The sequence below is a fragment of the Impatiens glandulifera genome, chromosome 3, assembly GCF_907164915.1.
Source record: "Impatiens glandulifera chromosome 3, dImpGla2.1, whole genome shotgun sequence".
Taxonomy (NCBI): domain Eukaryota; kingdom Viridiplantae; phylum Streptophyta; class Magnoliopsida; order Ericales; family Balsaminaceae; genus Impatiens; species Impatiens glandulifera.
Window position 1 is genome coordinate 41,272,577 of NC_061864.1, and position 14,873 is coordinate 41,287,449.

General features: G+C 32.3%; 1 protein-coding gene across 1 annotated transcript; it reads left to right on the forward strand.

Annotated features, from left to right (window-relative positions):
* Positions 1-996: 996 nt before the first annotated feature.
* LOC124932869 (pyridoxal kinase-like) lies at positions 997-10,731 on the forward strand. Its single transcript, XM_047473581.1, has 12 exons — positions 997-1,155; positions 1,735-1,828; positions 1,955-2,059; positions 3,083-3,166; positions 3,933-4,006; positions 4,972-5,036; positions 7,168-7,231; positions 7,379-7,444; positions 7,640-7,696; positions 10,028-10,072; positions 10,172-10,225; positions 10,466-10,731. Exons 1-12 carry the CDS (start codon positions 1,078-1,080, stop codon positions 10,604-10,606), a joined length of 927 nt encoding a protein of 308 aa, XP_047329537.1. The 5' UTR covers positions 997-1,077; the 3' UTR covers positions 10,607-10,731.
* The last annotated feature ends 4,142 nt before the right edge of the window (positions 10,732-14,873 follow it).

Consider the following 14,873-nt stretch of genomic DNA (forward strand, 5'->3'; position numbering starts at 1 on the left):
TTATTAGAGTGAGATTTGAAATCATAATAAAAGTTCTTAATTTTCAACCTCTTGAACAACTTTTCTAAAACACTTTTATGATTAAAAAAATCAATAAATTTAATCAAATATTTTTTTATTAAATGGGTTTCCCAAGTCCATATGTTTGTTGGGCTTATCCCAGGGCCGGGCAGGCCGACCTAAATTGACCCGGGGTTAGTTGCTCTATATAAGAACCCTTTTAAGCGACTGCTATGTGCTTGTCGATATCTTTCGTGCCAAGACCAATTCCGGATAAGACGAGTCGAGCTAGACTAAACTCATAAATTAAGTTTTCATTTAACCAATAATTTGTAGTTTTATCTAACCCTTAAAGAATATCAAATTTTCAATTTTAGTAAATCTAGATTGTTTTTTCTTTAACTAATTAAAATAAATAATTATTTCATGATCATTTTTACTAGAATATAAAAATATATTAGTTTATTTTTATAAGATTTTAATTATTTTACTCAAATAAATAACTTGTATATTAAAAATAATAATTTTCTTAAGTACAAAGCCCAAGGTCAAACAAGTTTTAAATGTTTCCTTTGTTTAGCTGAACAAGAAAAGAGTAAGCAATCCAAATGTAGGTCCAAAACAGGCGGGTTCAGTAAATCTTGTACTTGACGTCCATTTCTCTCAACCTGCAAATCGCAATGCAATAGCCAACAAACACTAGTATCTTCTTCCTGTGAGATCACAAGAGAGGAATTTACATAAGCTCTACTGCTTTTGCCTTCGTTTTTCTTAATTGATTCGTCTCAAAGGTCAGAACTCGTGCAAATCGAGATAGATAGTCAACAAATTGAACTTGAATTTGAACTCTTTCTTTCTTCTTCTTCTTCGGGTGAAGAATAATCACTATACAGGTTCTGGGTTATCCATGATGAATATTCTTAATTTGCATGTTCCTATTTTCCATTCTGTAATGTGATGTAGTCTTTAGTTTTCATTTTGTTGTATAGATAGTTTTCTATTGCTTTTGTGTTCTTTTCGAATTCTGATTATGAAACTTTAGGTTGGAATTTAAAGATTGTAAAGCTGCTTCTGAAGATGACTCCACCAATTCTTTCCCTAGCCCTTCCCTCTCAAACGGGTCGAGTTCTCAGTATCCAATCCCACACTGTTCAGGTATAAGAAATTTGTGTGTAATGTGTATGCTCCTAAGGGGTAATATCAATGTGGGGTTTTTACATTAAGTCTTCATTTTGCTCAATTTATGTTACTGTGCACTCTCAGTTCTATTTTTATTGCTTTTACTCTTAATGGCTTTACAGTTTCTTACAAGCTTTGTTTTGTCAATATAAGTGTAATTCAGGTTTATATATTTTATTTATCCGAACTTCTGATATATGATTGAAAAGCAATTAGAGGGATAATTTGTGTTTGAGAATATGTGAAATTGAAGAATTTGAAATGTACTTTAGTTCATTGCTTCATAAACAGTGATAAATCCTTCCTGCTAATTTTTGTACATGGACATGAGTCGATTTCTACTCTTTAAAATATGAGATTTTACTTGCATGCAAACGAAGTATTATGACCATGATAATAACTCGCTTAATAATACAAGTTTTTAATATTTTAAAGAAAAAACTCAATGTCCTTAAATGTGTGTTGTTTTAACAACATAGATATTTTCTCATTTGCATACCAGTTCATTCTTATAAAAATTAATTAATGTCATATTACCTTCTTCATGATTATTAGGGCTATGTAGGCAATAAATCAGCTGTTTTCCCTCTACAACTACTAGGTTATGATGTGGATCCAATCAACTCAGTGCAGTTCTCAAACCACACTGGTAATTACAGTTTATCTCAATTTAAACTCAAGACAGTTTGATTTCTGATGATATGAAGTTGCCTGAAAATCTACAAACATTTAAGGGGCGCGATTTACTTTCTTCTGATCCACATGGATGATGCAGGATATCCAACCTGTAAGGGGCAAGTTTTGAATGGACAACAACTGTGGGATTTAATAGAAGGCCTTGAAGCAAACAATTTATTATTCTACACTCATTTATTAACTGGTAGGCTTGTTACTAGTTCCTTAATCGTTGATTACTCTTCAAGAAATGTAGCACTATTTTCTATTAGATTAGTACATGTTAATGTATCACTAGCCATGTTAATGTATCACTAGCCGATAAGCAATTAGTTATTCTTCTTTTGTTGTGTGAAGATTTCTTCTTCATAGGAGATTATACGTGTTATAGCAAGAATGTTTTATACATTTGTTGTTTAGATGAAAGCATACTCATGACACTACTTAGAGTTAATATGTAGATAGAGAATTCACTTATTCTCCCATTTCCTTGATATCCACGACTCCGTTTGTACAGTATATGTTCTCTTTTTGGTAGTCGAATATTAATGTTACTCACATAAAACTAATCTCTTTCCTGTTATTGTGTAGTATTTTTTCTAAATGCTAGAATCACTAAGAGATTATTTGAGGAAGTTTTTTTTTTCTCTTAAAAAATCATATTTTAATATAAAAAGTTTGATAAGGGATATGGGATAATTGGGTTTTTTTACGTGCATTTTCTAATATGCCCTTTGACTTGTAGGTGAAAAGACATGACTTCCCTTTGAATGCATTTATAAAAAGAAATTGAGAAGAATAGTATTTTAGTTAATGATTTGATTGATGATCGGATAATGGTTATTTGGATTAACCCTTTATCAAACAATGGCCTAAGAATTTATTACCATGTGGCTTTACTAGGAAAAGGATAAAGTTTATCTTGTTAAATACACGTGTTCTTCACAAAGAACGCCTTGAATGAAAGTGGTAGGTCGTGGCTATGAGTAGTTGTGCTACCTACTCCAGGGAATAAACCCTGGTTTTCAAAAAATAAAAATAAATAAATACAAGTGTTAATCTACTCATATGAATGCATCATTTTTCCTTTCTTTTGAATGAGTCATTCTAGCTGGTTTTGAGAAGTTCAGTTTTTTCAACACTTTTTTGTTTGAGATCAAGCTGAAGTTAGCATGTCTGACTCTGACTCTGAATCTTATCAACCTCTTCTGTATTGGCTTATTTGTAGGTTATATTGGTTCTGTTTCCTTTTTGACTACTGTGTTAGAAGTTATCAATAAGCTTAGGTCTATCAATCCAAAGCTTAGTTATGGTAAGTGGCTTCTGGGGTCTATTTCTTCCTCTCTATGTTATTCAAAATGTCTTCCAACTTACAGTTTTTGTTACCTCAATGCTTCATAATAAACCTCTTGTTTTGGTTAGCTTGACTTTCAATAACTTTATGGTCATTTCAGTTATGAATTAATGGAAACTTTCTCATAATCTGTTTAAAGAGAAAAGGAAGGAAAGAGTAATAATGTTGACTTACCCAGATAAGTTTGGTTGCTCTGTTGACGAAGATCAATTTCAACTGTAAAGAATTAAGTAATTGAAATAATAAGCCTGCTAGCAACAATCAACTTGGAATGAAGGCTCACATCTGGAAAGAGATCATTGCTTGCAAACCCATGCACATGCTGCTCAATATTTTATTGTGTCCACCTTTTGTTACCAAAAAATAATCATTAGTGTTCGGAACTCATCAACCTCGTGTAACTCATTTCATTCTTGAAGTTTTGCAAAAAGCCAACCACTATTACTACTTACCAAACTAATTTAATATCTTCACTATTGAAAGAATTATTTTATATCCAAATGTTAGTTGTTTTCTCATGGCACTTCTACTGCAAAGTGTTTAGTAAGCGGAATTCGTTACTAAAAACACAACTCAGACTGTTCCTACTCCTTACCGGCACTTAATTCAAAACCAAACAGATCCATTTCCTGGAAATAGATGCTGCATTCTTTTAAGTATTAACTGATTTCAGGAAGATGTAGTGCTAGTGACATTCTAAATTATGTTGCTTTTGAATGTGTAGTTTGTGATCCAGTTCTGGGTGATCAAGGAAAGCTTTATGTCCCTATGGAAATGGTATCTGTGTACCGGGAGAAGGTGCTCTTTTTGTTTCCCACTTTGACAATAGTATCATCTAATTTGAGTAAAAGCTATTTCCATCTTTATATGTGAAACAACCAATAAATTAATGAAATATCTTTGTGTAAGTTTAATTTTCAAATATAATCTTATCCAGAACGTTTCTAGTTCCAAAATTTTGGTATCCAGGTGTTTCCAAATAGGGACAGATATGTTGTGATGATTCTCGTGTTATACCAATAGTTTTATCCATTAGAACTTGTTTTTTCTTGCTTGATTCTTCTTCATGGACATAATAAGTAATTTACTATAGGTTCTTGTTAGTGTGTTTTGTGATCACCACGTCCAATTTATTGAGAAGAGAATGGAAAATTTTCCTCATTTTTCATTCTTGGACATGTTTAAAAGTTATGATCATTATTTTTTTTGTATTTTAATGTGCATAGCAATAATTGATTCTAAGTACTTGATTTTTCATCTTACTTTATATGTGTTTACCTATATGAATTAGTGACTTGAGTTTGGAAAATGAACTATGATCAGTCTTTTCATTAAGGTAGTCTCTGTTTATTTTTTGTTCTCTATAAATGATTAAGTGTACTTATCTCTATCAAAATAAAGAAATCACCGTTTTGTGTGTAGGCATTGGACTTTTTTGTTAGCAATATTTTTTCCAAGTTCATCATGATCTAAAAAAATCTACATTTGTTATGCTTGTCAAAACTCACAATGATGGAAAAACAAATCTGATTATGAAAAATAAAAACAATTCTGTACCAAATTTAGCAAAAATTACACTAGATCAAGAAAGTAATGTTTATACCAAATGAAGCAAAATTGCACTTTAATCTGGATCATGATCCAAAAACATCTTTCAATTTTAACTTTGGCAATTGTCCATTGCGATTGTGAATTGTGATTGTAACAAAATACTAGTTTCTAGATAGACTCAATTATGTTTCACTTTCCAATCTACTCTTTAGGTCGTCCCAGTTGCCTCAATGCTAACTCCTAACCAATTTGAAGCGGAGCTTTTGACTGGCTTAAGGTATCTTGCTTATTTTTATATTATGAAAAGTGCAATCTCTGCATTCTGATTATGCTGTTGAGAATTTTAAATTTTGACAATGATGTCTGATTTGTAATGTCATTATTGAGCCAATAATTGTGAAGATGATACAGGAAGGAGAGTGATCGTTTCTACCTAGATTGAGTGATCTTACATCAAATGACCAATCTAAGCAAATATTTATTTCTCAAAAAACGAAACCAAGTTGAATGCTTCTAATTTCCAAGCACTCAATCCTATTTTATGTGTTACAAATTTCATAGCATCGAGTTAAAATTCACCATCTTGTTTGTTGAGTCTGGCACTCTGGCCTAAACTACAACCAGAATCAGTAGCAGGACACTTTCATTCAGAAAATATGGTTTTCTTGTCTTGTATGGATAAATTGGTAAGAAAGTATGGTGTTTATTTATTTTAAATTGTGATTGGGATGATTTGATGGGGTAATGATTGTGTCCATACAAATAATCCCAAATAATTTGAAATAAGATTTTACAAACACGCCTTTCCTATGAAACATGATCAGTTAACACAAATATTACCTTAGGCACATATGAATTTGTTGGTGCATGTTGTCTATGAACCATCAACAATTGTTGATGTGACAAACGTAAATAGAAATGAGCAGGCACTAGATATTTAATCAATAAATTTAATTACTTTTGATGCAAGAAGGATTAATGTTCGATATTAGAATTCAATCGCAAATTGTTTAGAATATAGTATTACCCTAAATAAGGCATACATAACCTTGGTGGAGTTAAAAATCCAAACTTGAAATAGAAGCACATAAATTTCATTGTGGAGTTAACTACGATTCCCGTTAGAAAGGAAAGTTACATATGCTCAAAGAGGGCTACGATGAACATTAATCTTAGCACCTACGACTTGCCCTGAATTATGTTTATCGAGACTTTGTTGCTCTTCTTTTTTCTGTGTAGTTTCATTTGTTAAACTTGTGTCAATTCTTGTCATAACTTGGTTTGTAACGGTTAACTTCGCTGTGAGTCTGTGACTTAATGAAAAAGAGTGACTTTAAAAAAACAAAAAAGAAGTCAGTACATAACCTCGGTAGTCAAGAGCAGTTGGAGCAGTTTTGTTCTTTTAAATAAATGTTAACTTTTCATTAAAAGGGATAAACGTGGGGAAAGTCGAGAGCAGTTTTAGAGTAACAAGAAGAACAAATTTTCAGACTCTCTCTCAGTTTTTCCCCATCTTCTCTACAATTGTACAAACCCAATTTAGAGTTTGCATCCAATTAAGGTTAGTATTTTGGTCGAATTATGAGACTTATTAGTAAATCTTGAATGTAGCTTTAGGCATATTCCCAAGTATGATGTTGTTCTCCCTACCTTATTGGATAGCTTGAAGGGCATTTCTAAAATTTACGGATACATATTTGGTTATGTTCTGTTTGGTGAATGACTATTTACTTGCCATATGGAAATATAATTATGTGATTTAACATCTTAAGCTTCATTTTCATATTTCTATTTATTTAGTTTAGGCTGCTTTTACAATCATAAAGTTACTCTGATTGTAGTAGGCCTGATATTCATCACAACTCACAAGGACAGCATGCTTAATTATGTTTCCCTTGGACCTTATTTATCATCACCATCAGAACTTTGCATAAGAGCTTGTTTGATATTGGATTATATGAAAACAAAACTTGTCAGGGCATTAACAATCATTGTATTTTTTGGTTTGTCAAATAAAGTTTACAAAATATATTAGTAAGAGCGAATTTTTCAAAGATTTTGTCACGGGTCATTTATATAAAATGTACCCAAAAAATATGAAAATTACAAAACTTATTTGCATTCAACTACCCTTTTCATACCAAAGAGTTTTATAAATTATTTATTGGTGTCTTTGTCATCCAGCTACACAGGTGTTTTCTGATGAGGGCTATTATTGTTGATTTTTATTGCCTTTTATTATCTCATTGCCTGCATATTAATTAACATTTTTCTAGTTTTTTTTTTGCACAACCATCTTGACCTTTCATTTCTGCTACATATATTTTTCATTAGCATCATTGCAATGGAAACTAGATGCACTTTCTTGTTTTTACTTTTTTAACACAAGCAAGTTCACTTTGTCATAGAATTGTATCAGAAGATGATGGTCGGGAAGCTTGCAACATCCTTCATGCTGCTGGACCATCAATGGTTTCTCACACTCATCTTTAATGTCCTTGATATACCTTGACACATTTTTTTTCTGTTTCCTTTTTCTCTCTTTTGCTTAGATGAGAAGCAATCAAATCATAGGACCTCTAAGGTATTAACCTTGTAGAATTCCTTATTATATTTCAGGTTGTGTTAACTAGCATAAGTATAAATGGGAATTTTCTTCTTATTGGCAGTCACAGGAAAGAATTAGTAAGTTTTATTTTTAAATGAGCAGCTTGATTTTTTTCTTTTTTAGTCAAAGAGATTTACTTCTAAACTTTTCTTAGTTCTAAACTGTTTCTTATCAGTTAATTTGGATACTAAAGCTATACCTGAAACCAAGGTGTTTGATGGGCTTGTCTATTTAAAAACACATAATATTTCTGTTTGCTGTTATCATGACAGGATCAGGAGCCTGAACAATTCAAGATTGTGATACCCAAAATTCCTGCATATTTTACGGTATATATCTCTTTTTTAGTACATTTTACACACTACCTTTTATTCTTTCAAGTCAATGCTGGAAGAAAGAATGTGGGTTGAATTACTACTGGACTAAAGAGATTATTCTGGTTGATAAACTTGCAATCCTACTCATCTTTTTTCATGAGAAATGTGGGTCGGAAATAATACCCATTAAGTTGAAATTGAAAAAGATTTTCTTCAATTTGGTAAGCTTTTTTCCTGATGATAATCCAGATTATAATGTAACATTTGGCTTCATTTGGTGTAAAGATTATTTTTTAATTGTGAGCCAGAATATATTAGTGTATTTCTGGCTTCATTTGATATAGAGATTTTTTTTTCTATTAGTGTATTTTTTGTTAGCAATTTTTTTTCCAAGTTCATCATGATCTGAAAAAATCTATATTTGTTATATTTGCCAAAAATCACAATTATCTAGAAACTAATTTGGATCATCACTAATTACTGAAACTGGGCTTACGTTTATTGTACTCATGTTCTTTCTGTAGATTGACCTTCAAGTCTACCTGATCCTTAATTAGAAAGATGAAAAGTAAGCACCATGGGTTGATGCATCAGTTCAGAAACTTAAGAAATCCATTTCTTTGCTTTAGGTTTTTATTTGACTTAAGGAGAACTAGCATGACACCCACAGTCATGGCCCTCCGCTTCCGATGTAATCAAACACGTGACCTTTTAGTCTCTTAGGTCGACTCTTTCCACCGGGCCACCATGGTGGGGATCTACTTTAGGTTTATATATTATATTTACTTATTTTTAGAGAAAAACTCATTAGGATAATTTTATTGATAAGGTGACAAAATATTAGCCCAACTGGTTAAAAAACTCCCAAACTCCCTAAACCTAAAAGGAACCTCAGTATACCATTACATGTTCCTTAGTTTTCTACAATGTTCTAAATGGCGGTGGCGAGGCGGTAAGTGACTGCCTACTGCCTCGGGTGCCTAGGCGGTGCTTAAGTGGTTGAAATATTTTCACTATATAAGTATAAATAAATTTAAATATAAATATAATAAATATATTCTATAATTACCATTTTATCAAAAATCCAAATTAATATTCATAATCTATCTAACATAGTAACATTTAATAAAAATAAGACTATAAGCATAATTATTATTCTAAATTATCTATATATGCACCATCAGCCACATTCATAATTCTCTCATCATTGGACTCAAAATCAACATTTTCTTAAAGAGTTATTTTAAATAAATAGTGAATAAGTGGAAGGTAAAGAGTCTTTTTATTAAATATATATATATATATATATATATATATATATATTATTATAAGAAATTAATTAAATAATTAACTAACCCATGTATAAGCGGGGCGGTGTAGGCCTACCGCCTAGGCAGCCGTCTCGACTGCCATTTAGAACACTGGTTTATATATATATATATTTGTTTTATTTTTTCAGTTAAAGCTTATATAGAAGATGTATGTGACTTCAATCTCTTTATAAGCCATATATATAAATGAAAAGTTAAAGCTTATATAAAAGATGTTGCGAAATGTGACTTCAATCCTTGTAGGCCACCATTAAAAATAAAGAAAAGAAAAAGAAGACAAGTGGAGGAGAGAAAAGACCTCACAGAAAAATAAGGCACCAAAACACTTCCACAATTATATCTCTGATATTGACTTTATGAAATTAAAGATATTCATCCACTTCCCATTCTTATAGTTCAGTGTACCGAGCCATCGCTTTAGCCTTCTTCCAAACCAAAAGGGAATTGCAAGATTTGTCATTGATTTTGATTTTTATTTTTTTACCTTTTTGGCTTCAACCCAAAAGATTTCCACTTACTACAGAAATGATATGATTACAATTATGAACTTTGTTGTATGCATCTGTTTTAACCATCAGGCATTGTGTAGTTATGGGCAGATTATAAGGATTTATGTTTCGGTTATTTGATTGTAATCCCTTCTATAAATATATATACATGGAACATGTGTGTGTGTATATATATATACATATATATATGTAGCTAACATCTCATCCGGATCCACATCCAAATAAGAAAAATGGATGAAATGTTTTTTTCAAAAGAAGTCACTATCTGCTTAGGTAGTCAATTTGGTTCTAAATAAATTCATTAATCTTGAATTGTCCTATGAATTTCTAACCGCTCCATTAATTTGAGCTTGGGAAGCTAAGTTATTCCATTGAAAATGTTTGTTGCCTGTCAATAATTTCAAGAACATGTTAAAAATAAAAATTAGAAGATTTTTTTTCATCTACTGTTGATTCTAGTAGTTTTCTTGATAACTATGATTTGATTATGAATATGTTTGTAGGGAACCGGAGATCTAACAACCTCATTGTTGCTTGGATGGAGCAATGTAACTTTTGCCTCATAGGCTATTAAGATTCTTATCCATAACCTTTCCTTCTTTTCTTTTGTTTCAATTTGACATGTTCCATTTTTCCACAATTTTCAGAAATATCCTAACAGCCTTGACAAAGCAGCCGAACTTGCTGTGTCAAGCTTGCAGGTAATTCTTGCTACTAACCTTCAATAGGACATGATCTTCATTTTTATAATTGACACGAGAAATTGGCTTCATTTGAAAATACTGTCTGAGAAACTGCTAATAAACTGAATCTGGAATCTGATTCGGATTCACACCTAGATGAAGTTGATGTTTCCAAATGAAGCAAACCAAGGCTTTATGCAATTAGATATTATTCCATATTGTAAGTGTTCAGTTTTAAATGAATGTTTGTCTTTTTAGGCACTTCTACGAAGAACAGTAAGTGACTACGAAAAGGCAGGGTATGATCCGAGAACAAGCAGCTTAGAGATTCGGCTGATTCAGAGCCAAGATGACATTCGAAACCCTCAAGTTAAATTCAAGGCCGAGAGATACAAATAACAGTGATGTTTATCTTTAGTATCATTGTGAAAAAAGAGAAGGGGAGTGAATTGCTTTAAGAATCATATTTAAGAATAAAGACTTTAAATTTCCTTGACTTATCTTTATTTTTATTACCGTATTGGCTCAGTTTTATTTTTAGTTTTATATTGTAAAAAACTGACGTACATTAAGAACCTGAAAGTGTTTTTGAAGAAGATTCTTCCAAACTTTTCTGTTTGTATTGATTGGTTAATTAACATATATAGTGACTGGTGCTTACGGATGAAAAGTGGACCTGTCCTGTTAGGGAAAATTATAATGACTCGTTTGTTTTGGTTTGACATAAAGGTGGTACCTGATTCTTAGCCCTATGTCTACTTTTGTTTTTTATATAGTCGTTTAAAAATCAAACAAATGTAAAATTTGTATTGATCTTAGAAGGTTATAATTATTTTATTCTTTGTTATCTTTCTTTGATCCAATATTTCAGAGAATACTTATTTTTGCTCTAGAACATGAAAGACTTCCAGTCTCTCATATTTCATCTCCAACATAGGTGATGATCTCGAACTTCACTCCTCTTTATTTAGCTTCGTCCCTTTCATCATCCAAGGCTGACCATCTTTATTTAGCTTCGTCCCTTCCATCATCTAAGGCCGACAACAAATAAATGTCCGCTTCATTCAAATTACCTTTCTTGGAAGCGTTAATAAAATGAGGTTGTTTTAATTTCTTTAGTTGTTTTTTAACCGATTTTCAACCTATCTTCTATCAGAAATGTTGGGAAAGAGTCTCAATACTAAAAAAAAGCCTTCACAACAACATCGTTTGTTGGCAAAACTCAGGGTTAAATAGCGCCAGTATATCTAAGAGCCGATCTAGATTTCCAATGTCTCGTTCAATTGGTTGAAATAAATGACAACAACTTTTTTCATTCTTTCTTACCGATAACATTGTGTAGAATATATAACGGAAATTAAAGCTATTGAAAGTTTTACAATTCTTTTTCAACCAAATTATCTATCGAAAAATATTAAAAATATAATATTATTGTCTCAGACCCGTAAGTCTAATCGACTCAACCTAAATTTTTCTATACTCAAGATACTTGCAAGTCTTACTAATGTGTTAGTTGACTATTGGTTTATATATTTGTACATATAAAAAATCAACATTTTAATAAAATTCGACTAGATAGATTGTATTCCAATGTCTACATTCCTCTCAAATATCATGAAAGAGGATGACCTAAGTTGAGAAATAACATAGAGTTACTTTATAATGGTATCAATATCTTGCTAATTCTCGTAATTTACCGTTCTCTAGAATCTCGTAAAACGAGACGAGAAAACGACTTTCTCAATAGTCATCCCGTCTAAGTGTGAGATGAGGAATCAAAAAATTGAACTTAACAATATTAGACTAATTTTGGTTCGTTAAGAGTCACCACTTAATTTTATTCTCGAAAAATTATGAAAAAAAATGTTGTTCGGGTACAAAAACGTTTTAGAAACTCTGGTTTGTGGTTTCCGTACTTGGTTACACTTAAAAAAGATCATCATCAACCATATGTCCATGTGCCCACCAAAATGAGTGATCTCTACTAAAAAAATCATTTATTAAAATACAAATTTATTAAAAAATTGTCCAAATCATATCCATGCCTAAGTTGTAACATAATTTCTATTATAAATTTAAGAATAATAATTATCATCTGTTCCAAGACATACATATAGGTTCGATAGGGGTAATATATAAGAAAATGATATAATAAATGAACTTAAATTTCACATGTGGATAAGAGTGAATAGAGAAAGAACATGAAACGATTCCATAAATAGAAGTTAGTATTTCAAATAATCATGTTTTTATTTATAAAGGAACTGATTTTTTATTTTCTTTGGAATTTTCAAATGCAAATAATAAATATAATTGCAATGTAAAACTAAAAGAAATAAACCAAACATGACCTTAAAAATAAAGAAAACACAAAATATAAATGCACAAAGCTACAAACAAACAAGACTCATGGTCAACAGAATCAGACGGGTTAACCCGCTTGCGCGGATCTAGGCACCAATGGATCGGGCACCTAGAGAGGAACCGGGTGCAAGAAGTCTTCGGTCGTGGAATGAGTTGCATGCAACAGTCGTCTCGGTTGGGAAGCTGGTCGCCTTGGTTGAAAGTGGAGCCAGCGCTCTGGGTCGCAAGGAAAGCCATGCCTTCGTTTCCTTGGTCGAAAATGTAGCTAAGTCTCCAATCGCCTCGGTCGAAAATTAAGTCAACATCTTCGGTCGTCTCGGTCGGAAAGCAGGCCGCATCAATCGTGAAGAGAGTAGGTGTCTTCAGTCGCGTTCAACCATTAGCAACCTGCAACGCCCAAACAAATTCCTCGATTCTGAATCGCTAAACAATTCCAAGTCGTAAGAGATTAACACTCAAACAAATCCCAAAGAGTATAAAAAGGTTTAACACCCTTTAGAGAGTATAAAGAGCACACTCGTGGGAGAGTATAAAGAGAACACTGAAATGCGACAAATCCCCAAATAGAAACTTGAAGAATTTCTGAACAAATCTTAAAATTAAAAGGGCTTTCCCAGCTGAAACATAAGACATTCCCAAACAGAGTTGAGTGGAAGGGCTTTCCCGATAGAAACTTAACTTCTCGTCAAGTGCATCAGGCGGAATAATAAAGAGATTCTAATAAAACAAGTAGATATACGGGAAAGGACATTTCCCCCAACGAGTATTTCTAGACAAGCGAATATAACTTTTGGAATTTGAGTAAAAGAACATTCAAACAAGTCTATTTCAAGCTTAGACAAAAATCTTAAATTGTTGGCGTCTCCAAGAGAATGCTCGCAAAGGATGAATGCCCAAACTCGGAACCATATCATCAAAAGAGGTGATATTTCATCTTGAATCAAAGCTCAGGCGCGGAAGATGTTTGTGCTTCCAATTAAAAAATCAAAAATGTTAAACCAAACAAGACCGACCGTGTTGGTTGAGATATGAAATACAATGATGTTGTTCATATAAATCCTTATCTATTTGCCAAACAATAACAAATTAGTCTATCAGATATACCCTGGTCACTAAACAAAAGAGGCCGAAGAAAAAAAAATACTTACAGAAGTTGAGATATTAAAATCACCATTTGTTGCTCATATAGACCCTTGTCTAAATCACCAAGCGAGAATAAAAATGCATCGATTCTATTAGATATACCATGAGTATAGAAATGAGCCCAAAAGGCCTTAGAATCCAAAGCGCGCAGATCTCTAAATTTGAGATGCAAAACTAAACCTCACTGTGCTTGGTTGGAAGATTAAGCATAATCTGATACACGAATAATTCCCTTGAAGGGACTAAGGGCGAAACGCCTGAAGTGAACGACAAGACCCTAAATTAAAATTAAAATTAAATCAAAGGACGTTAGTTGCATTTGGTCTCCTCCAGACACACTATAGGGAAGGATGAACGGAACCGATTCTCGAAAACGTTTGTGTTAGATAAAATTGTTAGATAAATTTAACCGGTCAATAAGAACTTAACTTAACAAACTTATTGTGCAGGAATGGTCAAGAACTTCAACCGGTCAAGAACTCCAACCGATCAAGAAATCAAGCCCGATAGAAGAAGCAAACATATCTAAAACCTGAAGCGATCCGGTTGAACTGAACAACCTGTAAACATAATCAGTTGAAGTGAATAATACAATCCAAATCCAACGAGAAGACTATTTAGAAAAAGAAGTCAAGGATATCAAATTGAGAACAATGTACAAATTGATGCAAACAAATACTTTTAGTATATGCAGAAGATTACATCAAAGGATTAAACTGTGATATTGCCATATTCATACAAGTCTGATGATACGCTGCATGCTGCAGAAGATTGTCTAAAGAAAAGTTACCATTTTGGTATAAGTCAAAGGAGCAACTTCCCAGGTGCAGGAAACTGTCCAACCGACAGTTTCTATAATCAAGCAAAGACAAATGAAGCCGGTCTGATTCATGTCTTGGAAACCTTAAACGCATTTAATGCTATGCTGATCCTCTACTCAACCAATCAGATTCAAGAATTGCCCTGAAGGTATCCGTTGAAAAAATGTGACCGTTGACACATTTCACCTATAAAAGGAGAAGTTGAAGAACAAGAAGATATAGATGACACAAAAAAGAAAAACTATGAGAAAACAAGTTACCAAGCTACAAAGTGATCAAAAGTGTTCATCTCTCTAAAAGATTCAAAACTTAAGTGTGCATTTTGTGAAGTATATTAC

Bases quoted from the DNA above. Each gene is read 5' to 3' on its own strand.
- LOC124932869 (XM_047473581.1), top strand. From the start codon at position 1,078: ATGACTCCACCAATTCTTTCCCTAGCCCTTCCCTCTCAAACGGGTCGA. The intron at 1,156-1,734 runs GTATAAGAAATT...CATGATTATTAG, and splicing joins TCCAATCCCACACTGTTCAG to GGCTATGTAGGCAATAAATC. The intron at 3,167-3,932 runs GTAAGTGGCTTC...TTGAATGTGTAG, and splicing joins CAATCCAAAGCTTAGTTATG to TTTGTGATCCAGTTCTGGGT.